This window comes from Aythya fuligula, chromosome 1 (genome assembly GCF_009819795.1).
Source record: "Aythya fuligula isolate bAytFul2 chromosome 1, bAytFul2.pri, whole genome shotgun sequence".
NCBI lineage: Eukaryota > Metazoa > Chordata > Aves > Anseriformes > Anatidae > Aythya > Aythya fuligula.
The window spans coordinates 152,172,094-152,198,012 of record NC_045559.1 but is presented as its reverse complement, the minus strand read 5'-3'; the positions used below and the strand labels follow the sequence as shown (position 1 = coordinate 152,198,012).

The following is a 25,919-nucleotide window of genomic DNA, read 5'->3' as shown; positions in this document are numbered from 1 at the left end:
TCTCCTTCTAACCGAATGCCTACACTGTGGAAATAATCACCTTTTTCCTTCTGTTCTCATATCATGCTCTCCTGGTAGCAGGGTAACACTGTTCACAGAAGTGGAGTGAAGCACCCAGCATAGCAGTTAGAGTGCTTCTCTGCCAGCTGACGAGCGAGGTGGTCCACCTCAGGCTAAGGCACAGCTTGAACCCAGATCCTTGATGCCCTGAACCTGTAGTCTCACTGTTACAAAGTTAGGATTCTAGAGATGAACAGGAAGGTGCTATATATTCACAGCTTATTTGGTGTTTTTTATTCTCGGGATGTGTCTCAAGTGTTAAAGGCTGTTCCTTTTGCAGTTTTGATTTATCACCTAACTCTGAGATAGGAGCAGAAGCTCTGCGTATTCTTCTGTGTTTGTTTTCTTGCTGATTAACTCTAGACTGGCAGTCTTTAATTTTGTCCTGATTTGGAGTTGAGAATCTTCGAGCTCTATGAAATACAGGAACAAACTCTGTAAATCTGGGTTTTTGCTATACTCACAGCCCTCTTAGAATTTCTCTGACCTTTCTCTTTTGCCTCTCCATATTGTCACACAGAGCTTGCGTTTCTTAATCTGAAAACTGCTGTGGGCAGCTTCCTCTTCAGCATTTGGAGGGGTAGGCAGGTAGCCTGTAGGTTGCTGATGCACCGCAGTTCTCCCTTTGAGTTGTGTGGGAACTTTAGGCACTGTGCGCTTTGATTCTTCTTGGGGCTGACCCCTCAAATGAATATTGTGGAAGTCCATCGTCAGATCACATCCTAAATATCGATTGCTCCCATCCATCAGTATTTTCATCTTTGAGGATGTAAAAGGAACTGTAAAACAAAAGCAAAAAAATCAGTGCCTGTAGATGCACAAGAGGGTCAGTCTCTTTCTTACAAATAGGGCATGGTTACCCAAATACTTTGAATGCCAGTGTAGAACACAGTATCCCAAATATCTCTTTGTAGTTCTGCCCTGTTTCAGCAAGTGGGTTTGCTTCTTGTGCCTTGGTTCTGCAATCTGTAAAGTCTTAGAACATCTTTTTTAAATCACCGCAGAATTTATTGATAAGAGGTAGTGCACTGAAGAGTTCACTGTTCCTCTTTTTATCAAAAGCAATAGTGGCTAAGTTACAGTATTTTGAAATGCTTGTTCAGGTGTATGTCTTGTAATACTTAAATATAAGAGGGCCTTTGGTGTGCATTAAAAATATATATTCTTGCTTCTTTAAAGCAAAAGAAACTGTCCCAGAGCTGCCATTGATCAACCATGTTCATCATAATTGAATTCACAATAGTAATTTACATAGACGGATGTTTGCTGAGAAAAACTTGCTATTTATTTTTAGAAGTCAGTTGCTTCTGTCACTCCTTCAAAAGTTTGAATTTGCTCTAGGGAATTTGGAATATTTTTTCTAAGCTAGGAACAATAACCAGGAGGTAATTCACGTAGCACAGATCTTTTCTTCTGTATACCTGATTGCTTGTCTTGTACCTTGCAATCAGTCTGTGTTTGTCTGTCTTCCCAATATTTTAAATGAAATTCTTCAGAGGTAGAAACTATTACCTTTGAGACTGTGTTTTAAGAAAATGAGCATTATTCCCTGTCTGGCTACATACGAATTGCTTCAGTAAAGGAATGAAAGTAATGTAAGTTCAGTCATTATAAGATGTCAGAATATGCACAGAAACACCATGCTCTGAGTATGGGAAGATGTTGAATCAGAGTTTTTATGGCCTTGCTTAGTCCCAGCACATAAGTCAAGGCTTCTTATATGTAGATTCATACTACTAATGAGTTGAAGTTATAATCTTTCACAATATTGATTCTTCTAGGGATGGGAAAAGGGAAGACACTGTTATATTGTAGTACTACTAAAATTGATGGGCAAACTGTTAGTGGGATTCACGGTGGTGGTAGGGAAAATCTCTTCTGTTATTACCTCATGCCCCTCTATGTGATATATTAGAGGACCTTAGCTTATGATGGAGCTACAGCACAGGTAATCACTGTGACCCTCTTTGTTCACCTTCTGTCTTAAATCTACTAAGAAAGATCTACTAATCCTACATATATGGTGGCTTTGGTCCTTGCTGGTGCTAATGCAGAGGAGGAGATGAGGAAGGATGTAGAGCAAGGTCTAGTTCTGGTCCTTCCCTTCTGCTGGCATAGAGGCATTTTATATGAAATACTTGTTGAGTCTGCTGACTGCAAAGCACAGCATGAACAGTATCTTCAGTGATTTTTTTCCAGCAATACCAACTTTCATACGATATTTTAAAAGTTGAGACTTTGCTCCATTGAGAGATCTGTTAGAAATGTAACTTCATTAGTTCTGCTACTCACTGAATGTTTTGGAATTCCAAAGGCTGTCACAAGGGAAACTGTTTTTCACTCAAGTACACATTCAATTAAGACTATTTTAGGAAAAAAATAGCACGTGTTGCATTAGAGTTCAGTAAATACGAATTTTATATTTGAAATTTGAAACTAGAATATTTTTGTGAGGATTTAATGCTTTGCCATGTAACGCTTTGTTACATGGGTTAAACTTCAGAAGCTTGGGGGGGATGTTTTTAATTACCGCTTGTCCTTTTAATTACTGCTTGTCCTTCTAGAAACACTGGTTAGTGCACACCACATTTAAGTCATTCAGGATGCTTCATGTATCTTTTGCCTTTACTGCACGTTTTGTTCTATTCATTTGGAATTAGTCACCCATACTTCTTGCTTCCAGTTCTTTTATAATTGTAAATAAATATGTAAACGACACTCTTGTGAAATTACTGTATACAAGCAGGAAGCATGGAGCATTGTAATATGTAGTATTTGAGGTTCCTATGCTCAAATTCAATTTTAAGGAAAAACAGTGTATCATAGATGTGTGAAAGGCTGAAAGCTCTGGCTCTTTTTGACAAAGTAGTCTTGTGCTTGGAACAAAATCTAACTCTAGGTTCTTGAATCTTTAGGGTAAAATTTCCTTGTTTGAGAAAGAGCTTACAGATTAATTTTCTGACAAAACTATCCCATTAAGTCATCTGTTAATCCAAAAAAAACCCTTTTGGATTATAATTATCCCAGTGGGACATTTAAAATATCAGGAAGATGTGATTTAAACATCTTTCTATAATGCAGCTAAGTTTTTTAACTTGTCATAAAATATGTCCAAGGTTTAGCTCCAGAAAAAGCTTAATACCTTAGAGGATTTCATGATTATTTCTTTGAATATTTGAATAGCTGTGGTAGTTCAGAAACATCAGCTTACAGTAATGTTTCTGACAGTGTTTTTACCTACTATTGTAACTGTCATCTCTTGCTTGAGAGGTATTTCATTCACCAAACAAGTCTACACTGTGAAAACTGATCATTGAAAGCATGATGTCAGTCATCATTCATCAGAAGAACATGATTGTTCTTTTTCATTGCAGTTTGGGAACAGGTGTTACAGAATACAGGAAAAGATTTGAAGCTGTTTGTATATAGGAGCCCTCTAAACAGAATAGGTGCTAAATTTCTGGTGCTTTTAGTAGATTTGGTCAGAGAAATGATTGCTAGTACTATCTAAATGACATTATAAACCACTTCCTTTTAAAAAAGGAACAGAGTGCCACAGTTACTCATGGAAATAGAAGTTTTCTTTCTTACATTAGTGTTTTGATACAAAATTTATGTGCTGTCTCATTCAATAGGCTAGACAAATGGCAGCTGTCCTTCTACGACGTCTTTTGTCTTCTGCCTTTGAAGAAGTTTATCCAGCTCTTTCACCTGATGATCAGACCTCTATCAAAAGTGGACTGCTGTTGATCATTCAGTTGGAAACACAGTCCAGTATGAGGAAGAAGATCTGTGACATTGTCGCTGAGTTGGCCAGGAACTTAATAGGTACTTTATATAAGCTGATATTGTGGCAAAATATTTATGTATTGATAGCAGTTTTATCTCTTGCTCTCTAGTTTTATGTAGACTTCTGCGCATTATTGTACTAATTAATTTCAGGGTTTAAAATAAAATGGAATGTTTGCTTATGTTATCCTTGACCAGATAAAAATAAGATTCTTTAGCTCTGCTTTTTAAATTGCTTGAGTTTAGGTGAGATTGTGTGAAGTTCTAGAAATCTAGTTACATTTAAATTCTGAGGAACGTCTGCACCATGTACTCTCTCCAGTACTGTTACGTAGCAGTAAATAGAGATCACTGTTTCTGAGATGCTGTACCTTATGCCTTGTATCTTATGTATCTTATGACTTGGATGCATCTTCAGATCAGTTCTGAAATTAATTTGAGTAGTGTGGAACAGTTGCCTGGCATAACTGAGGTCTAGCCACTCTTATTTTGCTTATGCTAAAAACCTTGTGTTTAATCTAGATGAAGATGGAAACAACCAGTGGCCAGAAGTTCTGAAATTCTTATTTGACTCTGTCAGCTCACAGAATGTTGGACTGCGTGAGGCTGCTCTGCATATTTTCTGGTAAGCTTTCAGACTTCGCCACTTTTTCACAGGTTATCCAAGTAGTAGCTGTAAAACTATAACAACATTGTCACTACTTAATTAACAAATGGTTATATTATAGCTATTCTATTGTATGGTGGTTTTAGTGAATTCTAACATGCAGTTAGGATCTATAGATAAAACAACGAATAAGGTTAAGACAATGGTCAAGGTTGCGCTGTGAATTTTCACTAATGTTCTGGTCTTTTTAGGAATTTTCCTGGAATTTTTGGGAATCAGCAGCAGCACTATCTGGAGGTCATTAAGAGGATGCTGGTTCAGTGTATGCAAGATCAAGAGCATCCATCAGTAAGATCTCTATATTTTTGCTTGTTAATGCTCTTTCCCATCCCAAGTATCAAGACTTTGCAGTTGCAGCTTCAGACATTAAGGTTAACACATTAAATTCCAACCTGAGAATTGTGTTACCTGAGAATGATGTGTATCTGCAGGTGGTTTGACTATGCCTACAGCAAAACAAAAGAGCCAGACCTTTTTGTGGTCCTCAGGCTGGCTGACTGGCTTATACAACACTGCTTTGACCAAGATTCTTCCCTAGCAGTTATGGTTGGAGAAATCTGTACCTGGGGTTGTGGTGATGTAAAGTAGAGCCAGGGGTTTTAGCCAGCAGTGTGGGTGCCCAGAAACACCTTGTTCAGCTCAGTTTCTGGCCCTCCTGTTTAACAGAATAGATACGTTCTGTACTGGTCATGCATACTTAGCTCTGTGGGCATGTGGCAAGCCTCGCTTTTCTGGAAAGTTTCAGATTTACTGATTTGTTCAGGGAATTGTACTTTTGAGAGTGTTTCTGTTGTTCGGGAGAATACTGGGCAACGATAAGAAACCCTGCTGAGGTATGTGGGTTCAGTTTACTGCTCCTCCATGGATTACTTTTTCTGACCTTTGAAACTCAACTGAGTAACATTTTGAAAAGTACCACAAATCATGCCTTTACAGAAGCATGTTTTAAACACTTAAATTACACTTTTTGAAAAATGGGACTTTGACGCTTGCATACATATTTGAAATTGGAAGGGAAATTGAGGACAATGGCTTTAAAAAAAAAATCAGAACAAACTGGAATATTTACCATGTCAGAAGAATAACATGATAAACTTTTTGATATCATGGAGGACATAGGTGCTGAGAATCTTATCACTCACTTTACCTTAATTTGAAGCAAGATGCCGAACTCAAAGTTAAAAACTAATTCTTGTGTCTGTTAGGAAAATGTGAAAGGGAAATGATAATCCCATGTAAAGTCTCATAATGGGCCTAGTGTTAAAAGAAAACAGACGTTTCATTACCAGTTCTTCATATGTCTCTCTCCAATCTTGCCTTCTAGATCAAGACTCTGTCTGCTAGAGCTGCAGCTGCGTTTGTGCTTGCTAATGAGCACAATCTTCCCCTCCTAAAACATTTTGCAGATTTGCTACCTGGAATCTTGCAGGTAAGAAACCACACAAGTAAGTCTTTGCCGTTAGTGTGTCTGTGTTGACTGGATCCGAACAAACTACTGATCTGCAAAGTTTTGTTACGTATGAATTTTTGAGGAGACCTGGATTGATTATATGTTAATCTGATATCAGTCACCAGCAAGATGGAAAACAGTAAGGAATTTTGTAAACACAAGCTAACTCACAGAATTTTAAGGAAAATAGTTCAATGCTGATCGGCTTAGTGTTACCTAGATAAGAGTTAAAATTCTTTGTAAGATACTTAACTAAAACTAGTTTCTTAATTAGCCCTAGTATTGAGAAATACTTGAAATCTCAGGGTAGTCCATATTTAAAGTAGTCAATTAGGAAAATCATTTACACACGATATGCCATACCTCTTCAGTTTAGAGGAAAGCATAGAGTTATTCTGCCAAAGATTTCTCAAACTAGGAACAGTCTGAATAAAATAATCTTTGCTGTTTGATAAATTGAACTAGCAAACAGAATGACTTTTTATGCTTCATATTGCATCTGAGGCTGGGTTAGGTCCCTTTTAGGAGGGATACTGTTCAGCAAAAGTTGGTATTCTAATATAAGGTTGTTTACTTTTGGGGAGAACCCTATTGTAAACCAAACCAGAGACAGAAATTATTTGAGCTCTGGAGGAATGCTGTTTCACAGTCCTGTTCCCTTTCTATATTAATAAAAAGATGGAAATAACTAAGTACCTGTGGTAAAAGCTGTAGTGAACTTCCTGTGTTTTTTTGAATTTGGCTGTTTAGGTTAAAGACAGCTTTCTTGCTGCAGTTAGCATAGCAGGTTCTTGTTGATACTGTGAGCTATAAACATTGTTGATGCGTGTATTGTGGCAGCTGAAGCAAAGTTGTGCCAAGTTTACTGTCTTCTGTAAGTATTGGCATTCTGCTTGATCTTAAATGGAAGCCGAGAAGAATTTATTAAAATGATCTGAATGTTAACTGTGTACTAGTCCGTACAAGAAATGTATTTTGATATTGAGGTCACTATTTGGTGGTTAGTCTTTGTCTCACTTTGGCAATGGCAATTGTATTGTTCAAACATTGTAACTGGCTGAGAGGACCTTGGCTACTGAGCACTGTATGAGTGGGAGCTAGGCAGGATTTGGGGTGGGCATGCCATTTGTCCTGATGTTCAGCAATTAAATAGTATGCTGTTTTTAGACTACAGACTAATAGCCCGCTCTGTGATATAACTCAAAGCTACTATTTTAGGCTGTAAAAGCACATGCTAAACGCTGTGTTACAGCACTTGGCTTGTATTTTCAAGCTATTTTGCAACTGTAGAGCACAGAATTATGTTACAAAATCTGTCTTCTAAAATGCTTATTGTGAGAAGGACTAGATTCTCTGGCTGTGGTAACACAAGATGGATATGAAAATCCAAGTTTATAAATAGGAGATGGGATGTGTTAGAATAGTGGTGAGTGACCTTTGGAGACAGTTGGATGCTTTTTTTGTTGCTGTTGAAGTTCATTTTGCTCAAGTATTGCAGTGGTTTAAAAAAATAAATGAATAAGCTAGAGTTAAAAATCTGACTTTGCAATTCAATCCTTCTAGTCAAATTCTCTAGCACTTAAAACTCTCAGAACTAATTGCTTAAACGTGTATCCAAGGCACTTAACTCAGTGGTAGTTTAAAAAAAAATCAGGAGAGGCAAAATAAAACAACCCACATCTGGAACTTCATCTCACTGTAGTTGTTCGTGTTCAATACTACTACCAAGTGCATCTGCATTTTAGGTCTCAACTTGATATGTTTCTAAGTTTAAACCACAAGTTCAGAAACTTGTTTTAATACAATGTCAAAGTTGTATTGGGTGTAGAGTCCGGAGTTTTAAAGAAACTTCCGGTAAATATGGAATATTTATAAATAAACTTCCAGAGGACGAGTAATATCTACTAGCAAAGAAAATGCAAAGAGTTTTTTCAGAACAGTTTTGTTAAAAGATGTTGCTTCTGTGTTGAAAATGAAGTTGTGGGTTACTTGAGTGGCTTTATCAAAAGTATCGGATTCTAGATTAAAGTATTAAAAAATGCACCTAGCTATTCACTTAGAAAAAAGTTGCTACACTAGTAAGACATCTAATACTTTGTTAATGAGAATTCCTTTCAAAACCCAAAGTGTGCTTAAAGACTGCTTTTTCTTTAGAGGTTTGGGTTTTTGTGTCCTACTTTTAGAAGAGTTTTAAGCACCATCAAATAACTGTGTGATGTTTTGGTACTGGAGCATCAACTTGGTCACTTAAAAGTAAGCTTTAAATTACTTTTCAGGATGTGGCTAGAGGATAGGAAAGATCCTTACAAAAAAAACTTGATTTCTTTTTTTCCTTTCCTGTAGCTGAAGGCTGAAAGGTCTGCTTTAATTCAGTGGCTCTTCAGAGCTGTCCAGAAAAAAATGAGAAATTATTAAAACTCGAGATTCCTGGTGTTCTGAAGTTTAAGCTATTCAAAGCTGTTCTCACATAACAGTTAAAAACAAAAAAGGCTGATTTTGTTTCTCCTTCTGGGCAGAGTTCCTCTGAGGACTTGTTCTTTATTTAAAATGCTTTTTTGAGCATGTGCATGTCAAAGAATAGTGTGGGTTTTTTGCATGTTAGCACCCCTGATTTGTGACCTGAATGTTGCCTGAGTGTCTGTTATGTTAGATTTAAACTAATAATGACAAAAATTGATGGTATGTAACATTGTGAACCATAACTTCCTAACAGAAATCCTGTAGGTTTTGGACCCTGTATATGCTTCCTTGGTAATCTCAGTTATACGTTGTTTGCTTTTCATTTAATCCTGTCTTCATTTTATCTCTTTGTAGGCTGTAAATGATTCCTGCTACCAAAATGATGACTCTGTTCTCAAGTCCCTTGTAGAAATTGCAGATTCTGTTCCCAAGTATTTACGACCACATTTAGAACCTACGTTGCAACTAAGTCTGAGGGTAAAGCCAAGAATTCTTAAGTCACTTTTCTTTTTCTCCCCTTGAAACCTGCGTTCTAACCATTTGCTCTAATCTTCTGGATTGTAGTTGTGTGCAGATGCCAGTCTCAGTAACATGCAGCGTCAATTGGCACTTGAAGTAATTGTGACCTTGTCAGAAACTGCTGCTGCTATGCTGAGGAGGCATACAAACATTGTTGCACAAGCCAGTAAGTATTTTACTCATTTTCTTTGGTGAAATAATTTGTCTTCCTTTATGGCATTAAACTGACTTTGCAGGTGTTCAAGTGGCGAAACCATATGTTTTTTTTGCTGATGATAACTTTAAGTGACACCGAGTTGGGTTTTATTAAGGAGGAAACACTTCTTTTTTTTCCTGTTACGACTCTTCATGAATTAATCTGTGCTTATGCAGTCACCAGCAATTTGTATAAAATTACAGTGGACTCTTCATAAGGTGTTTCCAAAGAAAATACTACTCTCATGCTGCTGGCTTTGGAAATTTGTACTGTGTTTTAAAAAAAAAAAAAAAAAAAAAGATGCATGTAGTTCTGAAGTCCTACGTTTGAAGTTTGGTATGTAGGCCAGATATTCTGTGGTGCTGGCAACTGAAGACAGAAGGAATTCAGCACGCATGTTAAGCTTCAGTGTTGAGTTAAAGCTGTGAGTTTGAAAATCAAACACTTATATAAATACGTGGATTAATTAGTCCATTAAATATACAGGTTGTAAATTCTTTGTGCTTTTTTAATCATGGCTTATTATTTGAGATACTAAAAATAACTATTCTGGACAGGCCCAGCAGCAATGCTTTTAAATGGATGTGCATGCTGGTATTTCTCTGCCTTTTAAACCCTTTTTGTGAGCAGAACGGGGCAGTGACACACCAGTGTGGCCTGATGTTCAGGAAGAAGTTTCTCACCTGCACTGCCACACTTGTATGTGCCTAGATTCTTGCTTGTTTTCTGAAACTTCTGCCAAAAGACAACTGTTTTTTTCCTCCACTCATATGCTTGGGCTGGGGAAAGTTGTAGATGTCCAGATCTCTGAATCAATCATAAAACTTCTGTAGAAAAGTAAACTGGATGTGCTATGTGTATAGTTATAGAATTTCTTTTTAAAGAACAGATTTTTTTAGGATATATTCTAAATTTGGTAATGTTTAGAATGCTGTATGTTCACTCCATTCTGTAGCTTGTTGAGAATATAAACTATTAAGAAATTAATATTAATATTGATGCTTGCTGAATGTCCCCCAAATCACTGCAAGTTTCTTATCTGGTCAGGCAGCATAGCTAAGTTTCATCCCGTTAGAACGTATTACTTTTATATTGGGGAGGTAATTGGTGCTTAGGAATGAAACATTTGCATTAAGATACATTATTAGGATAAGGCACCATGTGGGAATGAAGTACTTTTGGTTTGCAACCCACTGTAAAATCACTGTAGTATTAAATGAATCACTAAGATAAGAAAAAAATTTGGCAGAGCTCATAAAGCAGTTATGTGCAGAGAATGATAAAGAGGTAGCCAAAAATGATAGCTTTTTGTCATGGTTTTGTGCTTTAGTTTAAAAGGCTTTGTTTTCATTCTATAGAAAGTTGATAAATTGGTTTTTCACAACTAGAATCAGGTAGGTCTTAGGCAAAACCATTGCCTTCTGTTGTTTTTGCTGGTTTAGGAGAAGTCATGTTCTGTTCACCGGTTCTCTGCTCAGAAATTCAACTTGGGTTCAGATTTTTCTCTTTGAGCTCAGTATTTGAGATAACAGCTTTTTATTGCTGCAGCTTTAATTTCTAGAGAAAGTGCCTAGCTTTGGCCCTAGTTTTTCCTCAGTCTCCAGGAAATGGCAAGTCATGGCATGCTCTGGCAGTAAACCAGGCTCAGTTGTTTCATCCTTAACTGCATTATAAACAAATAATCTATATACTGGCAATAGGTACATTTTGAGGGCCTGCTGGGTCAAGGTTGAAACTTCAATGCACAACCCTACATTAAAAAAATAAAGTGTGTGTAAAGCTATACATACCGGCAACCATATTCATATTAAACATCAAGACTAAACAACTAGCAAGCTTTTGCAGTGCCTAGATACAATAGCCAACCAATTCTGGTTGACAGTGTGTTCTCAGCCTTACTCGTAAGCAGTAATTAACACTGATGCAAGTTTTTGGAACTTTGTAGCAATGGTGGCAGATTGTGGTTGATTTCCATCCTTCAGATACGTGTCAATACATCGTTTTCATGTGCACTTAATGAGCATCTGTGTCTGAAACTTCTGGGCTATAATACATTTTTCTTGAGGATATTATATTCAGTGACTAGTATCTATATATAATTCTGACACATGGGCATCATACTAGAGCCTTGATAGAGTTCATTAAAGACTTTTTAAAAAGATTAAAAACTTTTCATTGTCCTGGATTTGAGTGTTCTGAAAACTTCTTACGAACTTTTTGCTGATGCAATTTGATGTGTAGACTTGTCTATCTGCTACAAGAAGAAGAGGTCTTTTTCTGTAATGATTTCTGAAGGAAGAGGACTTAGAATTTAGGGTTTTTTGAGAATATATTTTAAGAAAACAACCTGACTTTAAACTTATTTTTTCAGTTCCTCAAATGCTAGCAATGATGGTTGACTTAGAAGAAGATGAAGACTGGGCAAATGCAGATGAGCTTGAAGATGATGATTTTGACAGGTAATTGTGAAACTAGTTGTTTCAATATACCTTCAAAGTTGCATAGCTTTTACGTACAGGATGCAAATGACTGCAGTGCATTGCTTTTCTTTAATCAACTCTTCTAATTGTGTTCCCTCAGTCATGAGCAGAATATAAGACTGTTCAGACACTGGGGAGTAAAAATTTAGAAAGTAATAAGAATTGATAATTTGAACAGAAAATTGATGTAGCAGATTTGGAATAACTGCACCTGGTTTCAAGAACAGCTTATGTGTACATTATTTAGGTACTGCTTAGCAAGTAAACTATTTCAGTATTTTCTTATTGCCATAATTTACATCTAGAAGTATGTTGTCTTGCTTCCTGTTTTGCACTGTTGCATGTTTTCTTGCCCGCTGTTTTGCACTGTTCTAACTTTTCAGATTTCTGTTGTTTCTGTCACTGATGTCAGTTACTCACTTCAGAATTCACTGCTCTGAACCCTTTAAATTGAGGCTTATCCTGAAATGTGCTGGAACCAAAGCTGAAGGATACCAACCTTTTTAGTCACATGCAACCAATCTGTACATCATTTTCTAGCTCTTGAAACAGTAGTGATAAAAAGGTGCCTTAGTTTGGAAGGACACTAGATTGCATAGTGGAATTTCGTGCTGGATTCTATCTAGCTCAAAAAAAATGTTTTTGCTGTTTTAGATCTTGTCATAGCTAGCAGTAGCTTATCTCTTGTCTTAGGTAAGAAAGATTTGCTAAAAATGTCCACTATATCTAACTTGTTCATTCCTGCATGCTTTGTAGTTTGCTCCAACTTCTCCCTAGAATGACAGTGGTATGTCTACAGCATCCTCTTGTGTCTGCCCTTGTCCAAATACAGGAAGAATGAAGCAGGAGAAAACAGAAATATGTACAGTGAGATAATTATCTCCAAGCCTTTGTAATGACACTGGTGTTCCTTTACCGGGCTAGATGCTTTTTGCAACATCTGACATTTCCTTCAAAGCTCAAATGTAATTACTGTTTCCAAACGGTTTGTGACAGGACACTAAAACTTCATCTGCACAAATGAGGAGAAAATCCTAAAGGAGGAGTAGTGAGGGGAAAATAACTTATATTGACATGTTTTTACTAGAGCCTCAATTGTAGCAATTATACAACTTGTCCTTCTCTGAAACAGCTTTCCGAACTTGCACAGTTTATGTATAGTAATTTTATATCTGATTCTGGAAATACCTACTGCTGTCATCTATATCTTTACCCCCCCCCCCCCCTCATAAATTAACAATCTAATGGGAAATCTTCATAGGAAGATGAGCACTAGAAAAGATGTTGATTTACTACTGAACATAGTAGCAACTTCTACTAGATACCAGGCATGCCAAGATGCTTGCAAAACCGATCCAAAGGAATTTATGGAAAAGATTGTTTAATCCTATACTTGAAATATTTTTTCTTTCCTCTGGACTATGGAATTGAAAGTGAACTGCCCTCCCCCACCTCCTCCCCTCTGACTCTTTTAGTTTGTTTCATTTCCACAACTTTTCAAGTTTTGCCATGCAGTTAGAACTGTCAGACCACTGCATTCGGGTTTGTCAAGTATTTGTATCTTTATTCCCTTAAATTATAAGGGGAAATAGAATACTAGAAAATAAAGCTCAAAACCTTGTCAAATCTCTCAGGGTGTGGAAGTTTATTCAGATGGCCCGCATTAGATGGCCCTGCACTTTAGGCAGTTTAAGTGCTCTGAATCATCCCCTTGAGGCATGCCAATTTCTCTTTATTATCAGCAGAGTAACTTCATTCTTCCCAGCCCAAGCTATGGATTCTAGTGTGAAATTCCTTCTCTTAACAAGTAGTGAGCAAAGATCTGGAAAAAAAGTCAGGCTTAACAAATTTAGCCTAAAGGAGAAATTTAGCTCCTCTAGCCCTCAAAGTAATAGGAGAATTCAAGGCTTTGGTGCAAAACACTGGAAATCAGCTCTGTGGTGATTGTGTACTTAGTTTATTCTTTCAGCACATTCACTCATGTTATTATGCATTTCCCACCACTCAAGTTCATCTTTGTGGAGAGCTGTCAATGAGCATGATGTGCACGCAAACCTCTTTTCCTGCTGAGTCTTTTTAGCTATGTAAGACAGCTGGAATTTCTGTGCCGTCCAAGAAACTGGCTGATGATCATCAGGCCTTAGCCTACTTAGGGCGTGTTCAGATCTGACTAAGGGGGATGTGAGTCAGCCAACACCAAAGCATCAGGGAATATTTTAGCATTTCCAGGTTTTTTTGTAGCTCTGACTTCATGGAGCAATGAAATTCTAAAGAAGGAAGATGCAAATCCAGCTTCCTCGTTCCCTGGCAAAAGTTTTGCAAATTCTGCAGGGAAGTGTGTGGTCATTTTTATAAGATAACATTATTTCCTCATATTGAATATTACGAATTAGTGGTTAAAGGAAAGAACTCAACGTCATTTCAGATGAATGTAGCCAATAATTCAGTGAGTTCCTTCCGATCTAAACCTGTATGCCCATGCTCAGTTGACTGGCTAGTGACGCTTCTGTTTGAACATGACTAATCTGAAGAAAAACATGCAATTTCGTCAGTATCTTTGTGCAAACAGCTTTGTTCACAGCATGTGAATTTCTAGACTGCTTATGGTATGAAATGAGACTTGGGGATTCAAGCATGACAGTTTAAAGACCTCTATTTCTGACCCAGATGGATGATACTTGAAAGAAGAGGGAGATTCATCCTTTTCTGAACCATTGTTCAGTTTTTCCATCAGCATGGGTGTCCAGAAGGTACTGTAATAACCTGGAGTTATTACAGTGCTAGTCATACCCAGACTGTAACAGTAGTTAGCTGTGTCCTGGAAACTCTATTCACTTTTCCGTAGGGATTAATTCAACTGGGTGGAACAAGTCACTTTACATGGGTAATGTTTGGCTCTTCTCAGTTCTGGAACTTGCTGCAAGTCAGAAATTCCTCACCTGGACTGGATGTTTTCTGCCTGAGTCATTGGCCAGGGGCTGTGGTACTGTAGTATTGATACTGCAGCCTTGCTGGGAAGTTCTTTTGCATGCTAAAGCTTGAATTCTGCTCATTCACTTGATTTATAGCAAGTCTGAACTGGTTTGTATGTGTTCTGATGATTTACACAAAAAGATACTGGCCAGTATTTATTAATTCACTATAAATATAATGTATAGATTTTTAGGTATGTGCAACATTGCAAAATTCAGCGCTAGGAAGGTCCAGATTTCTCTGGTAATAGACGTGTTCAGTGGGCTAAAAATAGTAAATGTTAAGTGGAGGATAAATACTTTGTGGCTGAAGCATCCGTTATGTATGTGCTTTTAGATTTGGGTATGCTTTATTTACTTACGGAGGCTCATGGATATCCACATGGCAAAAGTTTGAGACTAGAACTGCCAGAAAATACACTTTCCTGCGCTGTTGTACTGTTTGTTTTACTGCAGATGTCAAACCTTTTGATATTTTTGTAACTTATTTAGCAATGCAGTTGCTGGTGAGAGTGCACTGGACAGGATGGCATGTGGCCTTGGAGGAAAGCTCGTTTTACCTATGATTAAAGAACATATTATGCAGATGCTTCAGAATCGTAAGTAACTGCAAGTTTTTACAATCCTAGCCTTTTTGGGAACTTTAATAACACTCAAATATTCCTGTTTATCTAAGCAATGCATTTTATACACTTCTAATTTCAGCAGCAGAAGCCATAAATGCTATGAACTTGGAAATTTATTACTTTTCCTTAGATTGGGATTTGTTAAACTTATGTTCAGTGCATTAAATCTTCTTTTTCTGGATCCTGAACAGATGTCAAAACCAAAACATTACAGATTTTTAACCTCAGTCTATAAATCCTTTTCTTATTTTAGGGTGTTCTCCCTCAATCAGTGTACAGTGGCCCACAATATCTTAAGTGTGCCTAAACTGCCACCTGTTGTTCTGTAGCTAGAAGTTTTTGTTTCTTTGGAAGTGTTGCATTTTAGTGAACTTCTAATACATTGCAGTCTGTAGATAAGAATGTGTTTCTGCGCCCTACCCCTTGGAATTTCATGCATCAAAATACACAAGTCTGCAATAGACAGGTTCTGCTTGCTTATGCCAATTTTCATAGTTGTTTCACGAGGTGGTTACATAATGTTCTTATCAATTCCTTCGCATGCTTCTTTTCCTCTTACAAAGACCTGTAATGCTTGCTGAGGCAGTCGTTCAAAATAAATGTGTGTTTATTGCATACGCTTTCAATTGACCTGTGATTTGAGCCTTCAAAATAGAAGCTGATGTGAAGATGATACTTCTGGGTGCTTCTTCTGTAATTTAATGTAAAACCCTGCCTGAAAAGGAAATATCCTGTAGGATACAGACTGTATGACTATTCAAAGTATCACCAGCAGAGTGTAGAAATTAATCAAATCTGTTCAGAATGGTTTTCCAGTAAGGGAAGTTTTATGTTGTGAACAGATTAGTGTGACTCTTCTAATGTTATTAGGCTGTTCTGACACGGGGGAAAAAAAGCTTCCCTGGTTAGCTCATTTAATAAAAATGCAATCCCCAGATGTTAGTACTATTTACATGCTTGTATCTCCAGTTTAAAATTCCTTTTTTTTTGGTATAGATTTGGCCTGGATTAGATACTCAGATTTTTATGCATCACTGAAAGCATTGATAAGGAAAAGCAAAAAGTACTTTACAAAAATTTGATTCATTAATTTCCCTTCTTACCTATTCTTCCCCCATCACTTTTTTTAATTAGTCTTTGGGGTGCTCTGTGGTTTCCAAAATGAATAATAAATATTTTTTCAATCTTCTGTAGCTGACTGGAAATACAGGCACGCTGGCTTGATGGCACTCTCAGCCATTGGAGAAGGTTGCCACCAACAGATGGAGGGAATTTTAAATGAGATAGTAAATTTTGTTTTGCTGTTCCTTCAGGATCCTGTGAGTCTAATACTTAATTATTTCAAAACATTTTCATTTCTGCTCTTATGACTACTACTTAACCATTTGAGGGTAATATTTTTTCAGCATCCAAGAGTGAGATATGCTGCTTGCAATGCTATCGGACAAATGGCAACTGACTTTGCACCTGGCTTTCAAAAGAAATTTCACGAGAAGGCAAGTAGTAGAACAGTACCAAAAAAAAGGTAAAATCTTGTCCCATCCAGAAACATGTTTTTCTAAAACTAAACATTTTCTTTTTCAGGTGATAGCAGCTCTTCTGCAAACCATGGAGGATCAAGGCAACCAGCGTGTTCAAGCCCATGCAGCTGCAGCACTCATAAACTTCACTGAAGACTGTCCCAAGTCACTGCTTATTCCGTATTTGGATAATCTAGTGAAACATCTTCATTCCACTATGGTGATAAAATTGCAAGAGGTATAATACACTGAACAAACGTAATCGCTCGCATATGTAGAATAGCTGAACTATGACATCTGATGTAAACCAGTAGGTAGATCTGCTGGTGTTATAAGCTGACAAGAATGGGATACATACAAGAGCACATTTTTGAGATTTTGCATGCTTTTTAAAGCACGTTTTTTAATGAAATATAACACTTTATTCTTCCTCTCTTCAAGTTGATACAGAAAGGCACTAAACTAGTTTTGGAGCAAGTTGTGACTTCAATCGCATCGGTTGCAGATACAGCAGAGGAGAAGTTTGTTCCCTACTATGACTTATTTATGACTTCTTTAAAGCACATTGTTGAGAATGCTGTTCAGAAGGAGCTAAGACTTTTACGAGGAAAAACTATTGAATGCATCAGCCTAATTGGTCTTGCTGTTGGGAAAGAAAAGGTAAGATCTTATCTATTGTATTAATGTATTTTAAAACAGCTGTGTTTTTTTGTGATGTTCACTTTGAATTGACGCAATTACTTGTTAAACGTACAGTTATGTTGTTGCTGCTTTCCGTGTTTGCATTCCTGTTTTATTCTGTGGCAACAGTCTTTCTGTTCAGATCACAAATTCAGAAGTGAATCTTACAGAAATACATCAACTTAAGTTATTCTTGTTTTATTGGACAATGTTGAAAATGTGTTTTCTTTTTGTTTTAAGAGTCATACTGGAGCATCTCGTTTAAGTGGGCTCGTAATAGTGGCGAAAATCTATATAGTTAAAAGGAAGCTCAGCATAAGAATTTATTTGTTTTTACAGGCAGATTCCTTGAAAAGTTTGGATGTGCTTGTAATAGAACTGTAGAACTGGTAGTAGTAATTTGTCATGATGCTTGATGTATTTGGCAGGTTTTTTTTGTGTGTTGATACACTGGTTAAAATGCATATCTGTAAAAGTGCCAATACAGTGAAGCTTAAGACTAGGATCACTTGGTGATGCTTCCAGGAAAAAAAGTTTTTACTTGTATCTTCATTTCAGTCTATTTCAAGGTTTAGCTTGTCTTGATAGTGTGTTGGACATAAACACTCCCTTAAATTGTTTGGTGTTAAGATTCAGGCAAGTACCCTTTTAATTTGCCTTCAACACCACTTTTTCCCACATCTAGTTTATGCAAGATGCATCGGATGTAATGCAGCTGTTGCTGAAGACACAGACAGACTTCAGTGATCTAGAAGATGATGATCCACAGGTATGTTAAAATCCTCTTCTATAGTGCATATTTTGTGGTTTATATTTAGTGTTCTTTGCAATATGATATTCCTTAAAGGGGGAAAAAAAGTAGTTACAGCTTCAGGCTAACTGTTCATCACATCTTAGAAAACTTAATATTCACTGCCCTGAGAGGTCCTTAGAATCTTTCACAGAATTGTGTATAGGATGTCAGACTTCCAGGGATTATATTTCGTGAGGAGACTTCAGCATGTGAGCAATCATTCCCTGTCTATTAGCTACTACTTTATTTGGCATTGTATGACTTATTCACTTCCTGCCACCTTCTTATGAATAGCTCCACAAGTTTCACTAGGCAGCTGTCCAAAAGAGCAAAGCACTATTTTGACTTGTGCAACTGCTAAAAAGAAATCCACTTAAACCACAGTATTACAGTCTTGTGCTCTGTTTGCTATCTTCAGGGATGAGGTTCAGCAGCATCATTTAAATTCAGGAAATTATTCGTTTCAGAGAGAAATTCTTTTGATGACAGTCATGATTGCCTTACCAGTACATCTTATACTGCCATATTTTAACATGTATAGCATCTATGATAAGAGATACTGTCAATGCGTTGTTATGAATATAGTCTTGGGGGAGAGTTCTTTTGAAGTTTAATTTTTACATGGCTTGCATATTGAATTTGTTTTTCTTAGTCTTCTCTTTGAAATACATTTTATGCACTGCCAACATTCTCAAAACAGAAGTCCTGTTGTATAATGTTCTTCTTTTATGATATCCTTTTAAATATGCATTAAAATAAAAAGTAGGACATGAAAATTCTGACTGTATTCTTTCTTACAGATTTCTTATATGATCTCAGCATGGGCCAGGATGTGTAAAATTCTTGGAAAGGAATTTCAGCAGTACCTTCCTGTTGTAATGGGACCTTTAATGAAGACTGCATCCATTAAACCTGAAGTAGCTCTCTTAGACAGTAAGTTTTAAGCTAATGCTTGACTTAAAAAACACTGAAAGAAAAAGAAATGTCATATCACTTTAAGATTTTTTAATTACTTTTTTTTTTTTTTTTTTTTTTTAATAACAGCACAAGATATGGAGAATATGAGTGATGATGACGGTTGGGAATTTGTAAACTTAGGAGATCAACAGAGTTTTGGAATTAAAACTGCAGGCCTTGAAGAAAAAGCAACCGCTTGCCAGATGCTGGTGAGTAATAGGGTGGTCTTGGTGACCTATGTATTCCTGGACAATCAAATCTTGAAACCAAAATCCGTAACAAATATTCTCTATGGTATTGAATTAAAGAGTTTTTTTCTTTTTGGTGACAGTGAGTTTGGATTTCAGGCATTAATTATTCTGTTTACTTGATTAAAGGTATTGTTAGAGTTTCTGGTTGAATAGCAAGTGTTAGCAGAATTTTTACAGAATTGAAGATGTTAAAGAATTTTACTTTTTTTTTTTTTTTGCAAATACTGATGTTTCTGAATTGTTTTTATTAAAGTATGCTTTAAGAGTGTGAAATGATGTTGCTATTAGGGTTTCTTAAACTGCCACAGTTGAGGGGCTAAGTAAGTAGATTATTGCATGTTAAATTCCAGTCTTTTAACTATCTTTCTTCCCATTCTGTAATTTAAAAATGTTAGTAAAGGTATTTTCCATTAAAGGTGACGCCTCAATATTTTATGTTTCAGGTTTGCTATGCAAAAGAGCTAAAGGAAGGGTTTGTGGAGTACACAGAACAAGTTGTGAAGCTGATGGTTCCCTTACTGAAGTTCTATTTCCACGATGATATCCTATGAATGAATTTGACTGTGAAAATGGAAACATAGTTTGGAAGAATCAGTCTTGGTTACTATTGCCTAAATTAATTGAAAGTGTTAGTGTTAGAATATTCTGTTGCTTTATAGCAGATTTGGGAGAGGAAATGTTGGTTTACATATGCCTTTAGGAAACAAATTCTAGCTATCCCCCTAGTTTCTTTCAAGTAAGCTTATCTGTAACTTTGAAAGCAAACAGTACAGAAAGTGTTCTTTGTGTCAACAAACTGAGGCAACTTGAATAGCTTTTCTGTTTGAAATAGGCTTGAAACAACGTCTAAATAGCAAACAGTTTAATTTTTTAATAATCTTAATATGTATGTAATTAAGAAATTAAACGCATTAGAGTGTAATAAAAAATCAATTTCAAGTAGGAAACTAATGTCATTATGGTGAGTAGTGCTTGCATTCTAAGGCTTAATGTTGGCCTTGATCGTTTCATTTCCTTAATAATAAAACGTGTTCGAGTGGCAGCAGCAGAGTCGATGCCCCTCCTTCTTGAATGTGCTAGAGTTCGTGGGCCAGAGTACCTCACACAGATGTGGCACTTCATGTGTGATGCGCTCATCAAGGCGATTGGGACGGAACCAGATTCAGATGTTCTCTCAGAAATAATGCATTCTTTTGCAAAGGTAACTCTTTTCCTTACAAATTATGTGGCGATACTGTTGATAGCTTTTCAAGGTACATTTTTGCTCTGATTTTTCTAGCTGTACATTGGGATTTTGAATGTTTGGGCAGGGAGGAAAGGGGGGGGTGGGATAAATAAGGTATTAACCTAAAATAAATACCAGGCTTGTTTATTTTAATCACAAACCACTTGAACAATGTGGGTGAAATGTGCAGTGATACTGTGCCTTACTTGATTAATTTGAGAATTGATCCCAGCGTGAAAGCTCTACTAATGTTATTTCTGCTAATGATCACTTAGCGTGCATTAATATTTTCTGCATGTTTTAGATTTCATTGAGACTGCTCAGGTACCTTAAATCTGAAAAACTGATCATTTTCTTTCACTAGTGCATTGAGGTAATGGGAGATGGATGCCTTAACAACGAACATTTTGAAGAACTTGGAGGAATATTAAAAGGAAAACTAGAAGAGCACTTTAAAAATCAAGAATTAAGACAGGGTAGGTCCGCATACATTTCTGTTGATGTGGAGTCATAGTAGCTGTTCTTTAAAGCAGAATTTCTAATTTCTGAACACAAAAATGCTTAGTTGGGATTTCTTTAACTTGTGTATTTATACAAGGCAGTTGGACTTTGAAACAACAAAATCCACTGAATTACATGTGTAAGCTCTGGGAGAATGCAGATAGTGTAATTTGCAGAAATACTGTAGTAGATTAATCAAAACTTGATGGATAGATTACCTGAAGATGGCATTTGTCTGTGGTGTTATCACTTGTGTCTTTTCATCTGAAGACTTTGCAATTTTAAAGCAACAGTGGTGTCTTATTTCTATACACTTTCTTGTCCTTGTGAACAGGTTTCATGTTCTTTTACATGTTACTGGTCTGGGGCATATCAGTGTATTTGTTTTTCTGTGAAAGCTCTGTGAAGTTTCGTAAAGACAGGAAATTCCTGTTGCATCCTCAGATAGTGTTTACTGTTTTCTAAATTTGTTTCCGAATCTACTTTTCCTTTCACAGGCTTCGTAAGCATATGCAGCAATTCTAGTTGTTTAACGTATCTTTTCTTTTTAATTTAGTGAAAAGACAAGATGAAGACTATGATGAACAAGTTGAAGAGTCATTACAAGATGAAGTAAGTTGGTTTGGGAAGCTTTTCCCCTCATAAAGTACCAGGATGGAAATGCATTACACAGATAAGACATGCAATTCAGTTAAAGTATAATGTCTGCTCTCAGAATTATTTCTTCCTGAGGGAATGCACTGTTGTCATATTCCTTCAAGAAATGGGTCATGCTGTGCGTGTGAGTTAGAAAGCACCAAAGGTTTCCTTGTCCAGTATACTGAAAGAAAAATTTCAGGATCTAGCTTCTCACTTCCTTCATCCTCTCAAGCAATTCTTCTCAGATAACTTTTTCTTAAGTAGTTTGCTGTCAAATGCTGTTGTGAGAATCCAAGGCCCATGCTTGCCGACTTATTTTCCTTTGTGCCTAATTACCTAGGTTGCTCTTAATCTTTGAGCTAGATCTCTGACACATGAGATCAGGAGCCTGTCTGAAAAAGGGATAGCCTTAAAATAGTATCACAGGAGGACGACAGAATGAACAGGTGGCATATTGTTTGCTTAGGAGAGAATACCAAAATTATTTATCTGCTAAGATACGGAGCTGACTTCAGTTTGAAGTAGAGGTGACTCTAGAAAAGACACAATAGTTCTGTTAAATCATCATTAGTATGGAGAGATTAATAAAGAGTAAGTCACCACTGTGTATAATGAGACACAGGATACTCAGTAAATTTAAGAAAATTTTTCCACGTGATGCATAATTAGATTGTGAAGCTTGACTATCTGAATTTACACTGTTTGCAGACTCTAGAATATACCCTAACAAATTAGGTACCTGTATGCAAATGCATTCTTAAATAATGCATTTCTTGTGCCCTCTTCCTTTGGGAATTTTAGGCTTGCATTTAAAAGGATAGAATTCTGGCAACTACATACTGCTTGGGATCAAAAACAACAAAAAGCCCCCAGTTCAAGTCTTGAATCAAAAGCCTTTCCTGATTTTTTTCTCCTTTTCTTATTTGTAGTGTTTAGTCTTTTTTTCTTAACTGTCACTCCATAGCGATAAGGAGAGAAAATGCTAGCAAACAGAACCATTTCAGAGAAGCGGTACCCATACTCTGCAGAGTTGCAAGGCATTTTTAAAAATGCTTTAATTCATATTTGATCTTTTTTTAAAGATTGCAAGGAGGACTTGTCTGTGTTGCTTTGTGAAAGTAGGCGTAGGACCAGAATGTCACTTGCCATATGGACAGAATTAACACGTAGTAATGAGCAACATTTGGATATACATCTTTAGTCCCAGAATATGTGTACGTAAGCACTTACCTTAAGGCAGCACAAATATTAAGGGGTACATAAAGACAATGACAGAAGTCAGGAAAGATAGATACTGAAACAGTAATGTCAATCAAATATCCAGATACAGCTCTGGCTTAGGCAATAACTATTTTTTTGATCTGATGTGGAGTAGGAGGAGGCATAATACATCACGCAAACATACATGTATCTGTATCCCTATGCATCTGTTATTGGCTATTAGTAAAATAAATAATTTTTTAATTCCATACCAGGCCAGATGGACCTCGTGATGTGCTGAGCTGCAGCAGTTTTTTCTCTATTTTCATTTGTGCATGTGTTCCAGAGTTACTGCTTAAATTATGCCTTGGCAATGCAGAAGTTGGCTAAACAGTGAGAGTTTAAATATCATGTTGTGGCAGGCTGCCTGTTGCATGAGAAATAGTTAGTAGTTTCTCACTAGGGACCAGAAACTACCTGTGTTCTGTTTTCCCTGCCCATGAAAGGATAAACTGATTAAGGGAACCATGCAGAGTACAACAGAACAAAGTCAAATGGTTTTCCCAGCACAAGCATGTCTAGGGTTGCAGTCCTCACTTGCAAATATGATGTGAGTTGATAGCTGAATCTGTGCAATGAATGTGTGCTTCACCAGTTTGATTCATTAATTAGGCAAGGTGAAAAGTGAAGTTAAAGGATAAAAGAAGATAAATACTCCTCATATTTTTGCCACGTTCTCGCACAAAGGCAATAATCTGTTTACTTTTCAATAAAAGCTTTTCCAATATATGTAAGCTCCAGAAGAGGAAAAGGGCCTTCCCTTTTCTGTAAAGAGAATCCACTGAAGCATTTGTCTTAAAACTTTTCTGTCCCTGAAAGAAACCTACGAGTCTTAGGTGATTGGATGCTCTTAAGTTAAATAGCAGTGCACTTTAACCTTAAAGCATGAGTTCAAAATACTGGATTTAAAAAGACTCCTTACAAAACCACATCATTAAACAGCTTTCTTCTATTAGTTTAGAGACCTTAGGGTTTCATGTGATTTTCTGGTATTTTAAAGATCATTAGTCTCAATGTGAGTTGTATCCTTTTCCTATCAGGATGACAGTGACGTTTATATTTTGACTAAAGTATCCGACATTTTGCACTCAATATTCAGCAGTTATAAAGAGAAGGTGTTACCGTGGTTTGAAAGGCTACTTCCACTAATTGTCAACTTAATTGTAAGTACCTAATTGTCTTTTTTACTGTCTTTTTTGTCACTTGTTTGTTTCTCCTGAATGTGCAGTAGTAGGTATTCCATGCTGGCATCTAAGAACTTGGTAGATAGAATGTAGCAGTTGTTTTACAAAATAGAGGCATTTCAAGGTTTAGTCCAGGTCTAATAGGAAGGCATGCCATGTTTTGTTTTGTTTTTTTTTAAATGCCCTGCTATGATAATTATAATTTCTATGTTGCAAGATCTAGGATCTTTGGCACAATTATTTTTAGAAGTTTAATTTTCCTGGGAATGTCTGATACTGTCTAAAAGGGATTTTAAGAAGGGAGACAAAAAAAGCATGGCAGACTATTGGGAAAAATTGAGAATGGAATAGGTAATGGAGCGTGAAATACAGGTAAAGGATTTAGCATAAACTATTATTCTTTTAATTAGCTCAAGTGTTCACCTGGATTTTATTCTGTTTGCGATACTGTTGCAACTACCACTATAGAAATTGATGTGTTTGTAGAATTAATATTAATCCAGGAAGAATTTAACAAAAATGCTAGACCACTGTTACTATAACACTGATTGTTTTGTTGATAGAATCATTGAATGTACAAAACTACTTATTTTAAGGTGGCTTCAATATTACCTGTTTTTGCTGCAGTGTCCACAGAGGCCATGGCCGGATAGGCAGTGGGGGCTGTGCATTTTTGACGACATCGTGGAGCACTGCAGCCCCTCTTCCTTCAAGTACGCTGAATACTTCCTGAGGCCAATGCTACAGTCAATATGTGATAACAGCCCGGAGGTTAGGCAAGCAGCTGCCTACGGTGTTGGAGTTATGGCACAATTTGGTGGGGACAGCTATCGGCCTTTTTGCACAGGTACGTGCGTTCACTGAAGTCAGAACTGTTCTCATTTTGGAGTTTTCGTGGTGGTTTTTTGGTGGTGTATTTTTTCAGCTGTTGAAGTCTCATTTTACTTGTCATTCATTAGACTTTACCTTGGCCAACTTTAAACCTTTTAAACAACTTTGGTCCTTTTCTTCGTATTTGGACAAACAATTCTTGACTAAGCCCAGACCTTCACCTTTAGTTGGATGTTGAGATAAAATAACCTTTTTATTTTACAGCATACAGCTTATTAGCAGGCATCGCAAAAGTATTTTAGATACAATTGTACGTAAAAGAACTTTGTGATTTATTTTAAGAGATGATGTGCTGTGATTAGAACAAACTAAATCCATGGCATGAGAAGCTACCTACACCATAGGTTTTACGGTCTTCTCTGAAAACATCATGTTTGTGAGCTCTTATATTAATCAGTAAAGAAATTAGGTTATAAATATGGTGCTAGCATATTGTTTTGTTGCAACTTTGCAGCAGTATGTAAAAACCTGAGAGTTCAGAAAAAGACTATTTCAATTTGGATATTTCTGACACTCAGATGAAAAAAAGATAGGAATCTCTGGAACTTGTAGATGCAGGAGCTACTTTATGGTGAAACAAAGGATTAAAAATAGAGTTAGTAAAGAACAAATAAGTAAGGTTAAAGGGTGGAAAACTACAATAAATCAGGTAGCTGAGGGGGAAAAGAAATAAGTCTACAAGGTTATAATTTATGGGACTGTCAATATTGCTCCTATTTCTTGCTTCTAACCTTGTGAAGTTCAACAAGGGCAAGTGCAGGGTCCTGTCCCTAAGGAGGAATGACCCCAAGCACCAGT

General features: G+C 36.7%; 1 protein-coding gene across 1 annotated transcript in view; it reads left to right on the top strand.

Annotated features, from left to right (window-relative positions):
- IPO5 (importin 5) overlaps window positions 1-25,919 on the top strand; it is a 39,279-nt gene that overhangs the window by 6,209 nt on the left and 7,151 nt on the right. Inside the window, exons 3-23 of the mRNA XM_032191147.1 lie at window positions 3,696-3,888; window positions 4,372-4,474; window positions 4,708-4,804; window positions 5,841-5,945; window positions 8,781-8,903; window positions 8,991-9,111; window positions 11,513-11,600; window positions 15,086-15,192; window positions 16,414-16,538; window positions 16,626-16,715; window positions 16,804-16,977; window positions 17,181-17,399; window positions 18,106-18,189; window positions 19,014-19,146; window positions 19,258-19,379; window positions 19,865-19,961; window positions 20,450-20,622; window positions 21,011-21,122; window positions 21,704-21,759; window positions 24,087-24,209; window positions 24,858-25,077. Of these exons, the coding sequence (XP_032047038.1) occupies window positions 3,696-3,888; window positions 4,372-4,474; window positions 4,708-4,804; window positions 5,841-5,945; window positions 8,781-8,903; window positions 8,991-9,111; window positions 11,513-11,600; window positions 15,086-15,192; window positions 16,414-16,538; window positions 16,626-16,715; window positions 16,804-16,977; window positions 17,181-17,399; window positions 18,106-18,189; window positions 19,014-19,146; window positions 19,258-19,379; window positions 19,865-19,961; window positions 20,450-20,622; window positions 21,011-21,122; window positions 21,704-21,759; window positions 24,087-24,209; window positions 24,858-25,077 (2,665 nt within the window). The remainder of the gene's footprint in view (window positions 1-3,695; window positions 3,889-4,371; window positions 4,475-4,707; window positions 4,805-5,840; window positions 5,946-8,780; window positions 8,904-8,990; window positions 9,112-11,512; window positions 11,601-15,085; window positions 15,193-16,413; window positions 16,539-16,625; window positions 16,716-16,803; window positions 16,978-17,180; window positions 17,400-18,105; window positions 18,190-19,013; window positions 19,147-19,257; window positions 19,380-19,864; window positions 19,962-20,449; window positions 20,623-21,010; window positions 21,123-21,703; window positions 21,760-24,086; window positions 24,210-24,857; window positions 25,078-25,919) is intronic.